Source organism: Sciurus vulgaris (genome assembly GCF_902686455.1).
Source record: "Sciurus vulgaris genome assembly, chromosome: X".
Taxonomy (NCBI): Eukaryota; Metazoa; Chordata; class Mammalia; order Rodentia; family Sciuridae; genus Sciurus; species Sciurus vulgaris.
This window is the reverse complement of record NC_136471.1, coordinates 131,095,059-131,110,090: the sequence shown is the minus strand read 5'-3', so window position 1 is coordinate 131,110,090 and position 15,032 is coordinate 131,095,059. Positions and strand designations below refer to the sequence as shown.

Here is a 15,032-nt window from a genome sequence, read left to right as displayed (position 1 = left end):
AAGTATCTAACAAAAAATAACAAGAAAAAAATCCCTTGTTAGTCATTGTATGGGTCAGCTATGAATAACATTTTAATGGCCATCATAATGTAAACACTAAGTCTCTAATTGTCCACAATTGGATATAACCATTGATATACGAGAGAGGAAGAAAATGTGCCTGTTTCTGTGCGCACCCATCTTGGGAGGAACAAGGGATGAGATTGAAACTGTCACAATCCCATTGTTAAGCATCTTCAAGGACGGATGGTAACTGATCATTTTAAACTGATCTGTGTGTGTGTTGTGGTATTTATCAATATTAGCATGTTGTTTGAAATATAGGTGAACAAAGGAGAATAGAGAGCACTAAGTCTCTGTCTTCAGAATTCTGGATTAAGGATTTGCCACCCCTGTCTTCTTGCCCTGTGGCACTCATTCAACACCCTGCTTCGTAACTCCTTTGCAAACATGGCTGACACTTAATTTTCCCTTTTCTATCCACTTCCTTCCCATCACCTCACAGTAGTTACTTCTTCCTTTTGCCCCAGAAGAGTCCTGACATACATGTATTAAGAATGTAAGTATGGTTATTCCTTTGCATACCTGTCTCTCCCATTAGCAAGGGTTCTTGCCCTCTTTTGTGCCATACACCATTTTGAAGTCTGGTGAATTTTATGAATGTCTTCTAATAATAATATTTTATATGCATACAACAAAATGCAAGGAACTATGCATGAATCCCCTTATTTTGAAATATAGCTATGAACATATTAAAAATAAAACAGATTTGTCATTGCTATAGGCCAGTTCCCCAGGAAATACAGTGTATACTGATGTGATAGTTGTGAAAAATGGTGTCTTGAAGCTCGGTGTGGTGGTCCATACCTGTAATTCCAGTGACTAGGTAGGCTGAGGCAGGAGGATCACAAGTTTGGGGCCAGCCTCAGCAATTTAGTGAGATCCTGTCTCAATTTTTTTAGAAAAAGGGATGGGAGTGTTGCTTAGTGATAGAAACCCTGGGCTCAATCCCTATTCTCTCTCTCTTTCACACACACACACACACACACACACACACACACACACACACACTTTAAATGCTGTCTTGATCCAGGTTCAAGGCACTGGCTAGAGGGCAGCCCGTTCCCCTTTCTGAGCATCCCATTAAATGTACACATAGAACCCCCTCCATTATTGGGCTTTCCTACTCTGTGCCACTATACAACTGTCCTAATCACTCTATGGCCAGGTAACAGACTATTGTAGACAGCTCTGCCTCAGGGCCAACTGAAATTATTCAAATTAGACAATACTAAACTTGTTGCCCTGTCTGCCCCATTCCTTTCCCCTGAAAACATAATAAAGGATCTTTCCCACAGATCCCCCCTCTCCTTGGGCCTTGTGATCAATCCTGGTGCTTCCACATACCCCTAATCCTTGGTGACATGGTATGTATTCCCTGTCTTTGGATCTGGAAGTATAATAAACTATCTTTTCAAAGGCAATCATGTGCTGTTGGTCATACCAGACCAAAATAATGACATGTATTAAACAGTCTCAGATTTCAATATTTGCATTGAATGGTCTCATGAAGAGCGGCCAGAGAGTGGTAGAAGAGGGGATAGGCACAGGGAAAAGATAAATGGTCATAGAGTTGCAATGGAATCCTCAACTGATCCTCTGGGCAGCACTGAAATTGGTATGACACTTCTGAGTTGCCCCTCTTAAAGCTAGGGTCTCTTTCAGAGACTACTCATAGGATGCAGATTCCCCAAGGAGGGAATGTAATTTTGCAGTGAGGCAGTTTTCTTCAGTAGAGGTCAGTTCTTGAAGAAAAATTCAGCTGAGGGCTGTTAGCCACCAACACTCCTAGCACCCAAGGGGATGGGCAGCCTGGGCCCTGTGGGGAGATCTGGGCATACTTCACAGAACCAATGCTGGTGATATAGAATGGCATGCTTCTTGATGAACACTTTAAGTAATGAGATCAAATCACCTTAATTTTAAAGTAATAAATGGTATTTTCAGAGAGACACAACAACTACATGTGACATAATTTACTTGTGATTTCTATTAGCACCACCTATAGCTACCACTGTAGGAATTTGTTGCCTATATTTCTGATGAAAGAAAATGCTAAATTTCTGTTGGAATCAAATTAAAATAGAGATGTTCAAGTCCACACACCCAGTGAAGAAGGCCTTGGGAGCAGAACCTTGTCTTGTTCTCTTATCGTCTCCAGAATCAGCCACAGTTCTGAATATCCACAGATGGTACTTTTTTCCATTACTGGGGATTGAACCCAGGTGCGCTCTACTACTGAGTCACATCCCCAGTCCTGTTTTTTGTTTTTTCTTTTTTATTTTGAGACAGATTTTGGCCAAATTGCCCAGGCTGTGCTCCAACTTGTGATCCTCATGCCTCAGCCTCTCGAGTCACCGAGTCACCAGGGATTACAGGCATGTGCCTGTGACCGCCCTACTGATGCTTCTTGAAACATTACTATGATTTGATTTGATCATTACAAATTGTCTACATGTATAGAATTGTAGTACTGTACCCCATAAAGGAGTACAAATATGTCAATTAAAATTTTAAAAATTTAAAACCTGACAGGATAACATTTTTTAAAAAAACAGGATAAAATTTAAAACTACTCCAAAACCCGCCCTCAGCAGCTCAAAGCATGTGTAGCAGAATTCTTCACTGTGCCGAAGCCTCTAGATCATTATCAAAGTCCCTGCCAACTCTGTGGAGTTGAAAAAGGCGCCGGACCAGGAGGGGCGGGGCCGCGGGGCCGGCCATCGTGATTATAGGTCAAAGTACAGGGGAGGCGGGACCCTCTCTATGATTGACAGAAGCCTTTCCTCAGCCTGCAGTTTGCTTCCGCGCACCCGGAAGTCCCGCCTTCGGAAAAGGAAGGAGCAGCGCGCGAGAGCGCCGGCGGTGACCGAGGCGACAGCGGTGACCCAGTGAGAGGAAGGCGGGGACGACAGCAGATCGCTGTCCTCGGGGCTTGGGTTGGAGGTTAGAGGCGGGGCCAGCCTCTCGGGGAAGCCTGGGGGAGGAATCAGGTGCGAAAGGTCGTGCTGGCCACGGTCGGGGGGGCCTGGGGACCATGGACTGGAGCAGGTGGGACGTGCGGGTATGGCGCGGGGAAGACGGGCAGCATCCTGCCCTCCTCTGTCCCTTCTTTCTTTTCTTGCATCCTTCTGTCCTCGAATTTCCGTATCTGTGCTCATCGCTGAGGCCTGGGGAGCTGGGGATCAAGTCTGAGTTCAGTGTGCCTCCCCTCCCCTCAGAAGACCCCTGGGTTGCACACCAGTTCTGTGACGTGGTTTCTCAGAGACCACTTCACCTCAGTCGCTTAATCCCCGCTTCCTTAGAAACGTGCCCCGAGAGGGTAGGTTTCGCAGTTATTTCCCAAAGGGGGGCAATATATTAAATCCCAGTATCAAAGTGAGTGTCCTGCCTAGTATGTACCCATGATAGGTCAAAAAGGAAGAAGAAGGGTTGGCCAGATTGAGTAACAAGGGAATAACACCATTCTAGGCATCAGCATTAATCTGTCTCTTTACTTTGATAGCTGGAAATTTAAAATAGTTTGGAGTCAACACTGATTCCAACCATGGGTTTGTCAGCCTCTACTCCTGCTGTTCCAGTTCAGACCTCAAAAGCTTCAGATCATCAGGCAGCATCACCACCTTCAGGATGCCCAATGCATGAAGGGAAAATGAAAGGTAATTTACCTTCTGTCTAGAAAATAAAAGGTAATTCTCAAATTTTCTAAAGGAAGGGGTGGTATAGTTTGCTAGTGAGGCTTGTAGGCACCGTGGGGCTGCTTACCAATTTTGTGATTATAGACAGGTTAATTCTCTATCATCTGTAAGATGAGACTATAATAATATTATCTTAAAGGGTTATCATGATGATATATTGAACTGCACAAGAGCATAGTTATTGCTGCATAAATCAGCCCTGACTTCCCAAAGTTTTCCTGTACTTCCACGAGTGGATCTTAGGAGACATTTGCCCCTGCTGGGAGACATTTTTATCACAACTGAGATCAAAGGGTACTCCTGGTGCCTAGTGGGTGGAGACCAGGAGAACTACTAAATATCCTACAAGGCACAGGATGCCCCTCCAACAGAGAATCATCCGGCCCAAATATCAAGAATACAAATGTTGTGAAACCTTGGTCCAGATCTATTGGTCTTAATAAATAAACTTTACTCCCATATATGCTACAGTATCCTATAAAATAAGCCATCACCAAATGGACTTGTGGTCCATTCTTTCAGGGCAGAGCTGAAAATGAGAAGATTTTCTTTGACTTTTAGTCAGTGTGTGTTGGCTTTAAATTTTTCATATTAAAGTGTGGCTTGAATCAGTACGTCATGAGGGACAGAGACAATGTGACATGCTTACTGAATGCTAATGCTTGCAGAATAGTCTTTCATTTTCTGGACATGCCAACCCACTCTGACAGGTCACTGCCCATTCTGTGCCAAGCACTTCTGTTTTTGTTTTAATTTCTTCATGCACTTAGAGAGTAGTAGTGAATAAGAGATGAAAATCCTTTGTCTGATGAAAATCCTCTGTCTCATATTCATAATTCTGTGTGGTAGGTTTTCTATTTTATAGTCAAGGAGACTAAGGATCAGAGTAATTAACCTATGTACTCCGAGTCACACAGGTTGTAAGTGGCAAAGCCATTGAAAACTCGGTGACCTTGGACAAGGACAGATCCAGTGCTCTTGTGGCATTGCTTCTTCCACGTATTGAGACAGGTCAGATGAAGCAGCTGTGCTTCTGCTCTGAGTGTCCATCCCCAGGGAGATCAGAGAGTCTTCTTTCTGGTTTCATTTCATTTGCTGTCTATCCTAGAGCTGTAAGTCCAATTTATTTGCATTAGTAAAGAATGTATTTGTAGATCAAAAGGGCTAATTATATAATGTGAAAAATATAACACTGTTTTCTTATTAACATGAGTTGGGATCAGTGCCCCAGAAAGGATTGATGTTTTGAATGGTAGAGAGGGAAGGTATAGCAAGTTTGCCTTCACCCCTCAAGTGGGAAACTGATGGGGTATGAGGAAATGAGTGCCTGGGAGGAGAGGCCTAAGGAAGGAAGTGAAAGGAAACTCATCTTTTCTCTGTACGGCACCAGCATTTGGTGTATTCTGTTCTTCTTGCTGCTGCCTGAGTCAAGGATTCCATTACAGAACAGCTGTTGTCCCAGGCTGCAGTTTTCCAGGAGCCTGCCTGCTTTGAACTCTTAGACCAGCTTCTCAGTCCCCAACTTGACTGAATCAGGATCCAGGGACATTGTCTGCCCTTGCTGGTGCTCAGCCATTAGGCTCACACCCTCCCCCTTAAGAAGCACCTTAGATGGGTTGTGGGTTGTTTTCTTTAATGTCTCTCTTTTCTTACTAAATTCTTACTGTCTGCTGACAAGGAACAGCACCTTGGCCACCTGGTAGTTCTCTGTGTCTTGTTTTAGTCTTGGCACTTGTTCCACATACAGAGTGGCATGGAGATTTTTCTCCAGTAGCCTTTATGAAATCCCTGCTCATTTTCTTCTGCTTCAGTACCTACAAGAGTACATCAATAACAGATGATTGGACTGCAATGGCATTCTGGCTGGGGCTGGGCCTGTCTGAATTAATGGCTGGAAGTTAAGGAGACTCGGTGAATTGTGGCCCAGCCTCCACTTAGGTTGTTTTTATAGCTCCCAGGTGCTGTTCCAAGAAGGAACCTTCTAGCCTGTTGCTAACATTATGGCATAGGCAATACATATTATTGCATCTGCTGAGATATTTTCATTTATTTTTGTTGGGAGCATAATTTAATCATAGAACGGGGGTGTTTCTCTTTCAGAAGTAAAGTAAATTTATAGAATCTTCTCCTCATCTGCAGTTTGTAGAACATTAGATAGCTTAATTCTTGGCAGCTTTAAACAGAAGAAACAGTTTTTCCTATGGTGGTCAGAACTTCAGCTCCTTAGGGCCCCAATTGAGAGAGCCAAATGTTATGCTTTTGTGGTGACAGTTTTTATACTTGATTATTTCAGGCTGTCCAATGAGTGCGGAACCCTCTGCTCAAACCTGTGAGAGCAAAACACACTCTGTGCCTGCCCACCAAGATCGTGCATATGAGTATGTGGAGTGTCCTGTTACAGGCGCTGCTGCTAAGAATAAGGAGAACCTGGATCCTTCAAATCTGGTAATCGGTACTATTTCCTTCTTTCTGGAACATTTTATGAATAATTGCTTTTACAGACTCCTCAGTCAATCAGTAGACTGCTGGGATAGATTCTTCTGTTCTTTGAAAACTAAAGTTTGGTTTGCATCTACAGTGAAAATCTAGAATGCGTTACTAAACAGAGTTTCAGAGAGTACTTAGGAAAGAAAACAGTGATTACAAAGGGGCAGAGTAGCTTTACTACAAATAAGTCATACCAAATGAATATTTTCTCACATGAGAGAGTTATTAGATGGTAGCAAGAAATTCCTTAACGAGCATAGCTAGAGGTAGTAAAGTGTTTTGGTTGTCAGGAACCTTGTAGGCATCTTACAAGATTGGGTGCTTCTTCAGGCACTATTAGGAGCCAGCCATATGTTAATTGCTAGGATAGTAAAGTGTCATCTGACTGACAGCAAATTTAATGCCATCAAGAAATGAGGATGAGGTATCTGTGGCTTCTCTCTATTTTATGATAGCCAGACAACATAGGGAATTGTGGTCTCCCATTTGGAATCACATTTTAGTGGAGAGACAGACAGACTTGGGCTTGTACTTTAGAGAGCCACAAGATGGCTCTCTAAATCAAGAATGTTTAGAAAATTTAGTGAATCAGGCACATTTGAAGGAACTAGAAATAGCCTGGAAGAGAGAGATAACAATAGCAGTATCCCCATCAAGAACCGACAAACTGTGGTCCATGATCTATATCTGGCCCTCTACCTGCTTTAGAAAATAAAGGTTTGTTGACATACAGTCATACTCAGTCCTTTATGTGTCATTTGTCACTGCTTTCACACCATAGAGAAAGCAGCAGCAGAGTTGAGTAGTGTGACTGTGTGGCACACAAACCCAAAAACATTGGTTATCTGGCCCTTGACAGAAACAGTTTATTTGAAAGCTCGTGTGGAAGGCAGTCTTAGTGGAGTGCCCAAGGATAAATGGGTAGTGTCAGCTATAACATCTACTATAAGAGGCCACTTAGAAATAAACAGTAGCAATAGAACCAACCTGCACACAATATGCTCACGGAAGCAATGTTAAGTTGCCTGTCTGCTGGAAACATTTGCTTAGTAGATATTTAGAGTTCCTTCAATATGCTGAGGACTCTCCTAAGCTAGTTACAAAGATGCATAGGACATAACTTGTGAACTGATTCACATTCTAGTAGATGCCAGATGAGAAAAGAGGCAACTACAATTCAGTGTACTCATTTACAGAGAAAAAAGCCCAGGGTTATTTGGGAGGGATTAATATCCTAGACCTCAGGTTCAAGAACAGGGAAGGGATTGTCAAACCTCAGTAAGGACGCTGCCAAACTATAAGGAAATGGCTGTGTCAAAGAAGTTGGATGAAATCAGGGTTTCTTACCCTTGGTGCTATTGACACTTGGATCTTGGTGATTCCCTCTTTTGGGAGTTGCCCTGTGCACTGTAGGATATGTAGCATTAGCCCTGGATTCTACCCACCAGATGCCAGGAGAACCTCTCTTCTCAGTTGTGACCATCAAAAATATCTCTAGACATTTCAAAGAGTACCCAAGTAGACCAGTGGTCCAGATTATCTCTAATGGCCTAGTGGTTCAGAAAATGAGCCTTTTAGAATCTTAGAGATCTATACTCTTGTCCCAAGGGATCACTATATGTAGCGAGAATACTAATAACAGCTATTCTTGTGGTCATTTTTGATGCATTCAAGCAAAGCACCACATACTCTTTCCTTTATCCTCATAACAACTTCATGTGGTCATTGTTTCTAATGTCCTTGTTTTAGAACTGAAGATACCAGGCATGAGTGAGTGAGCAGTTTGCCTCATACCACTCAGCTAGGAAGTGGCAAAACCAAACTGTTTTAGTCAACTATTTTGCTGCTGTGACTAAATGATCTGACCAGAAAAATTTTAAAGGAGGAAAGGTTTATTTGAGAGCTCACGGTTTCAGAGGTCTTAGTCTCTAGAAGGATGGCTCCATTCCTAGGGGATTCAGGTGAGGCAGAATATCATGGTGGAAGAGTGTGGCAGAGCAAGTCAGCTCACATCATCAGGAAGCAGAGAGAGAGAGATAGAGACTGTCTCCACTCTCCAGATACAAAATATATACCCCAGAGTCATGCCCCATTCCAATCTCCTCCAGGCACACCCTACCACTTCAGTTACCACTCATTCCCTATCAGGGGAGTAAATCACTGATTGGGTGAAGACTCTTACAACCCAGTCATTTCTTCTCTGAACCTTCTTACATTGTCTCACATGTGAGCTTTTGGGGGACAGCTCATATCCAAACCATAACACCAAACTGAAGCCCATCTGCCTCAGATTTGTGTCCTTTAAAATGCTAGTAGTGATAATACAGGCAGGCAGTGCAGAGCTTACCATACAGAACTCTTCTGCTATTGTAACTCAAAGTAGGGCCCGTGTTATGGCTGAGACTCTTGTTTTTTTCCATATTTTTTACTGGTGCATTATAATTACACACAATGGCAGGATTCATTGTTATATATTTGCAGATGCACATGATATAACCATTTAATTTGGCCAATATCATTCAAATATTAATGTGTATCTGTTAGAAAATTATTCATACTTCTAATACAAAAAGAAGTTCTAGCCAGTTTTCAACCTGGGGTACTTGCCAGGGGACAGCTGACATGTCTGGAGACAGTTTGCTCATCACAACTGGGCAGGAGGGGTACAACTGGGTAGAAGCTGGAGATAATGCTGAATAACCTACAGTGCTCAGTGTAACAGAACCCCCTAGCCAAAATCATACAGCCCCTAAAATCAACAGAGCTGAGGATGCAAGAACCTGGCCTAGGCTGGGTGTTAACATAATAGTACTGACTTCTGACCCCTGTCTGGGAAAAAGGATTCTGCCACACCTTCTGGTCTGGCATTGTTGAAATGCAAATACTCATTCATATTGTGTTCAGCCCAAAATGTGAAAGCATAAACAGAATCGTATAGGTAATGAATGTTTAAAAAGAAAGTGCCATTATATGTATAGTCTGTGAGATTTTCTTCAGAAGTTCAAAAGAGTGAATAGTCATTTTTGAAAAGCCTGTCATAAACAGGTGTTTTTTTTTTTTTTGGTACAAGGGATTGAACCCAGGGACACATAAACACTGAGCCACATCCCCAGCCCCTTTCTTTTTTAAAATTTTTATTTAGAGACAGGGCCTCTCTTTATGTTGCTGAGACTGGCTTTGAACTTGTGATACTCCTGCCTCAGCCTCTCCAGCTGCTGAGATTATAAAAAGGTTTTAGAAATGCTTGCAGCTTATGATATTAGTTTTTACTTCCTTGTCCTTGGTGACATTGCTTCTAAATTTGTTCAAAAGAGAAAGAGATCAAAAATTTAACCACAGTTACTATTTATGAGAATTTAATCATGGAAGAAAAACAACTTCAGTATTCTGAAGCTTCAAAACAGCCCAAATATTTGGGAGGCTTGAAGTTTTGATGATGTCAGTGGGTTAGGGGGAAACCTGTACTTTGTGTGTGATCCATTGTTTTCCAGTAGATACTTAATTGTATTCATATATTTTTACTTTATATCATATTTCTAGCATTTACAAAACAAATCTACTTACTTTATTTAGATGCCACCACCTAATCAAACACCAGCTCCAGATCAGCCCTTTCCTTTGTCTACCATCAGAGAGGAGTCATCCATTCCACGAGCAGATTCAGAGAAAAAGTGGGTTTATCCTTCTGAACAGATGTTCTGGAATGCAATGTTGAGGAAAGGGTAAGTGAATGAACATATTGTTTAGAATATACATTTTCTTGTCAAATTTTTCTAAGAATTAAATGTTTTTTTTTACCCCAGAAACATGTAGCAAGTTTTAAATGACTTAATTAGCTTATAATCAGCAGAATTTTCAGACTTGTCAAAATATAAGTTCAAGGCCAATGTTTGAGGTTAGGGTTCTCCAGAGAAACAGAACCAACGGAATAGGGAGAACAGGGCAAGATTTATTATCAGGAATTGACTCACATGATTATGGAAGCCGAAAAATCCCAAGATCTACATTTGGCAAGCTAGAGACCCAAGAGAGCCAATGGTATAGTTCTAGTCTGAGTCTAAAATCCTGAGAACCAGGAGTTTGGATGATATAAGTTCTGGTCTGAAAGCTGGCAGGCTTGAAACCCAGGAAGAACTGATATTTTAGTGTGAGTCCAAAAACAGGAAAAGACTAATATTTCAGCTCAAGCTTCTATTCATGGAAAGATCAGCCCTTTTGTTTCATTTAAGCTTGCAAGTGATTGGATGTGGCCCACCCATGTGGAGTAGGGTAGTCTGCTTTACTCATTCCATTGACTGAAATATTCATCTCATTCAGATCATCCTCACTGACACACTTAGAATGTTTGGCCACATGTCGCCATGGCCCCATCAGGTTGCACATAAAATTGACCATCATAGCCAATAATAGCTTTTTTCTTTAAGCGGGAAGAAACACTAATATAGAAAATGCTTTTTAAAAAGCTGGGACATCATTAATCAGTGCTACTAACTGAAGAAATGTTGCTTTAAGAATAGATTTTTCCATCAATCTGGCTTTTGGAAACTCAGTGAAATGAGATTAACCTCATTATTAATCTTCAATTCTAATATTTATGTGGTCACTTTGGATTTATAGCACTACTCCATGATCATGCATGAGTAAATATTCAAAATGAGTCTAGATTCATTGAATTAATAGAAAATGAGCATTCTTAGTATTTTTTGTAATTTATAAATCACTTTATGAATATGTGGATTAACTTCTTGGTATTATCAGTAATGTTCATCACATTTTACCAAATGTTCTTTTGTAGGTGGAAGTGGAAGGATGAGGATATTAGTCAGAAAGATATGTATAATATCATTAGAATTCACAATCAGAACAACGAACAGGCTTGGAAGGAGATTTTGAAGTGGGAAGCTCTTCATGCTGCGTAAGTATGTTTCAGATCTTAAAAAAATCTTCCCAGTATCTTTTGTATTGCATATCAACTTTCTACAGTTTTAAGATTTTATTAAAATAATTTGCAATTCAAATAAAACACTTGTAAAACTGGCCTGTTCCAGTGATTATTGTTGTAGGACGGATTGCTCCCCCTTAGTCATATGAAAAACAGCAACCATTTTTATTAGGCTATGGACTTGGTGGATCTAGAATGCTGAAAAGGCAGAGATAGCTCCTCTCTACTCCCTGATGGCTGGGTCCTCTGCTGCCAAGTCAGTTGTCATGGATAGATGTGTATCCCTGAGCTGGGGACTTCTGAAGGCTTCACCATTTACTTGTCCAGCAGGTTGTGCTGGCCATCTTTTAGGCCAACCTTCTCATGACTTCTAAATGTTGACCGTTTTGGCTTCCTCACATCATGGTTGCCAGGATCTAGGAGCTAGAGTTCCAAAAAGCACCAAGTGAAGCTGTGTCTTCTTTTCTGACCTAGTCTCAGAAGTACCATAGGGATACAGGCCTGCCCAGGTTCAAGGGGAGGGGACAGAGACACTATCTCTCAGTGAGAGGAGTTTCACAGCCCATTGAAAGAACAACACCTGGGAAAAGAGATACTAAAATGCTCTCTGTCCCAAGCCAGATAGGAAGGTGCTTTTGTTCCCTCAATAGTATTTATTGAATCCCCATTAGGAATAACCCTAAAGAGATGTCTTAACATGGGGCTACTTTTCTCAGGGAGATTTGGTAAATGTAGTCATGAATATGCTTGTGGTGATAGGACCTGAGTCTGTAGAGACCAGTGGTTCTCAGCACCATCTGGAAAGTGTTTTACAACCCTGCATGCTGGACCCCACCTCAGGGTGTCTGACTCAAGTCAGTCTGGGGTGGCACCCAGATTTGGATTTGTAGAGCAATGCTGATGTTACTGGTTCCAGGGACTTCACTTGTGGAAGTGTAGGGGTGGGGCATGTCAGCCCAAGAACCAGATCATACAATCTGTGGTTTGCATTTCAGATTCCTTAAAAAATTGATTAATTTGTTTCTTGGCTAAAATTCACTTATTGATTTAAGGTTTTTTTCCCTCAGTTTGTTTTTAATATTTGCCATCTGCAGTTCATTAGTGGCACTTCCTGGGTGTCACTAGCCAGGGCCCAGGCCTGTGATAAGGGAACAATGCTGCAACCACATTGCCTGTCAGTAATCCATAACCTGAAGGAGTCACACTCCCAGCTTGCTATGAGGGGAGCCACAAGTGTCTTCAGTGACCTTAATTGAAAGTGTGCTCTAATTAAAACTGTCTGCTCATTATTTATAGCATGTTCGTGGGGCAAAGGCAAGAGAGAAGAGGGAGTTCGTCAGTTTTTGCTTCCTCTCCAGTCATTTTACAATTTTGGCAAAACTAGGTAGGCCTTAAAAAACCCATGACAAGGTCTCCAGGAGAGTTTGACTGGATCAAGTTTACTTCTTTGCCTGTGACCTTCTTGAAAAGACAAACTAAGGAGTAGGTCCTAAAAGGAAAACTCAGTAACTCATGGTCCTCAAATAGGGCTCCTTATGCTTTTTCCCTTTCCACTTGGAGAAACACATCAAGATGGAAACCTGTCTCATCAGGGAGAGCAGCTAACAAGTTAGAGGGCCTCATGTCTTGACTGCCTTCTCCCCTTCACTGGGGAAGCAGCTCTCTACCTATTGTACAGGTGGACCATGCCCTCAATGAGAGCAGGGTCTTGTGCATACTGCTGCACCCCAGTGCCAGCAGAAGGCTGAATTCTCAACCAGGTTTTGTGGGCAGAGTAAGTAGATTCTCTAGCTAGAACTTTGTCACCCCTCAGTTTATGTGCAGTTATTTATTTAAGGAGTGGATCCAACATGAATTACTACTAGTTCCTAGGAATTCATTCATCATTTTTCTTCAAAATGGCCGTTAATTATTTTGAAATGAAATGAGTACAGTCATCCCACAGTGTCCACAGGAGATTGGTTCCAGCACTCCCCAATGATATCTAAACCATTGGATGCTCAATCCTCTTATATAAAATGGCATAGTTTTTGCAGATAACCTATGCACATTCACATGGATTCTTTCTTAGAATAGCTAACGAATGCGAATGATATGTAAATAGTTGTTATACTGTATTGTTGAGGGAATAATGAAAAGAAAAATGTCTACATGTTCAATACAGATGCAGTTATTTTTTTCAAATATTTTCAATCTGCACTTGGTTGAATCTGCAGGTGTGGAACCCATGGATACAGAGAGCTAACTGTATAGAATTTTCTTATGTTTGTCTGACAAAAGCCCAGCTGCTCAATGCAAAAGAGAAGCAAGATACACAATACTTAACACTTCTTTGTTTTTTCTGGGGATATGCCTAACTTCCTGCCTCAAATGGAAGGGCCCTGGCAGTGCAGAATTCTGGAGGGAGTAGACGAAAGTGAAAGGCACCCAATCCAGAAGGAAAGGCATATTTTCAATAAATAGTGACATTTTATTTGAATCGTTTTAGATGCTTCTATATCAATGCAGTATTATTGTGAAATGCATACAGGAATATGTATATTATTGAAAAACTGGAACATCATCCTTGTCAAAGGAAAGAAAGTATTTTAATAGGCTTTTCTTCTTTGGCATTTTCCAGGGAGTGTCCCTGTGGTCCATCATTGATCCGATTTGGAGGGAAAGCAAAAGAGTATTCACCAAGGGCAAGAATTCGTTCCTGGATGGGGTGAGTGTCAGTGCCAAAATGTTATTTTGCATTCCTCAGATCAGGGTCAACTTTCCCTTGGCACCAAATAGTCTAGGAACTGCAGTGCCATCTTCTAAAGCTCACTCAGTGTTCAGCTGTAGATTTCTTTCTCTCCTTGAAGTTTGCTCCTCAATGGGTAGATATATTAAGATGTAGTGGCTAGCTTACTATTTACTTAGCCGAGGATCCAACTGAATTCTCTTCTATATTCTCAGATCCATCTTTTACTCCTCCTGTAATCTTTGGGTTCATCTACTTAGTGTTCCTGCCCTTCCTTCCTAGTATGGTTTTTTCTTAGCCCACACTTGGACATATGCAGTGTCTCAGCTGACCTTCCTGGCCCAGGTCTCTTTCCTGTGGACCTTATTCCTTTGTAAGAGAATGAGCAGTCATGTGACCTGGACTCATCACAGTCATTCAGTTCCATGTTCCCTTAGCCCTGGAGACTGATCGTCTGAGCCTCACTTTTCCAGTTAGGTGTTTGCTATTGAGAGAGCAGGCATGTGCTTCTTTTCAGCCTTTTTCACTGCTCAACAAACACCAAATGCCCAGCCAGTGATTTACACTCACCAGCATGCTTTCATTCCAGGTATGAGTTGCCCTTTGACAGGCATGATTGGATCATCAACCGCTGTGGCACGGAAGTTAGATATGTGATAGATTACTACGATGGTGGCGAAGTCAACAAGGACTACCAGTTCACCATCCTGGATGTCCGCCCTGCCTTGGATTCGCTCTCAGCAGTATGGGACAGAATGAAAGTTGCTTGGTGGCGCTGGACATCATAACCACTGTTTTGTTTGTGATGCAAAGTATAAACTATTTTTTTCTGAGAGATACATTAAACTATTTTCCCCAAACTGAATTGCACTCACAATGTAATGGGACCTTCAAGTGGGTAATCACACTTCATCCTCCACTTAGCAAAGGACCCTTGCTCCATTCAGTTTTGAGCTGCATTTTGCCTTGCAGTTTTTACAGATCGTTCTAAGTTTTCTTCTCATTTGGTTTAAGTGGGAAGCAGTCCCTCAGTTTGTCCCTTAGCTGCAATATTGCCTGTGTATTTCATCTAGAAAAGTCTGAAAAAGAGTTCTTAGAAAGTGAGGAAAGCTGCTTT

At 41.7% G+C, this 15,032-nt stretch overlaps 2 protein-coding genes across 8 annotated transcripts in view; one reads left to right on the top strand and one right to left on the bottom strand.

The window, feature by feature from the left end:
* Window positions 1–2,883: 2,883 nt before the first annotated feature.
* Window positions 2,884–14,775, top strand: HCCS (holocytochrome c synthase). Of its 6 annotated transcripts, none has more exons than XM_079123264.1 (7): window positions 2,884–3,006; window positions 3,566–3,719; window positions 6,052–6,203; window positions 9,819–9,967; window positions 11,041–11,160; window positions 13,808–13,894; window positions 14,505–14,775. In XM_079123264.1, exons 2-7 carry the CDS (start codon window positions 3,608–3,610, stop codon window positions 14,701–14,703), a joined length of 819 nt encoding a protein of 272 aa, XP_078979390.1. In that variant the 5' UTR covers window positions 2,884–3,006; window positions 3,566–3,607; the 3' UTR covers window positions 14,704–14,775. The 6 variants fall into 6 exon arrangements, with proteins under 6 accessions (XP_078979390.1, XP_078979389.1, XP_078979388.1 ...); XM_079123263.1 differs by having other exon boundaries at window positions 2,920–3,053; XM_079123262.1 differs by having other exon boundaries at window positions 2,973–3,111.
* ARHGAP6 (Rho GTPase activating protein 6) overlaps window positions 9,908–15,032 on the bottom strand; it is a 483,185-nt gene continuing 478,060 nt past the window's right edge. For both annotated transcript variants that reach the window (XM_079123130.1, XM_079123132.1), the window contains one exon: window positions 9,908–9,943. In XM_079123130.1, the coding sequence (XP_078979256.1) occupies window positions 9,923–9,943 (21 nt within the window). In that variant the 3' untranslated portion in view covers window positions 9,908–9,922. The remainder of the gene's footprint in view (window positions 9,944–15,032) is intronic.

Coding starts and splice junctions, on each gene's coding strand:
- HCCS (XM_079123264.1), top strand. CDS start 3,608: ATGGGTTTGTCAGCCTCTACTCCTGCTGTTCCAGTTCAGACCTCAAAA. Junction 9,968..11,040: donor AATGCAATGTTGAGGAAAGG/GTAAGTGAATGA, acceptor GTTCTTTTGTAG/GTGGAAGTGGAAGGATGAGG. Junction 13,895..14,504: donor AGAATTCGTTCCTGGATGGG/GTGAGTGTCAGT, acceptor CTTTCATTCCAG/GTATGAGTTGCCCTTTGACA.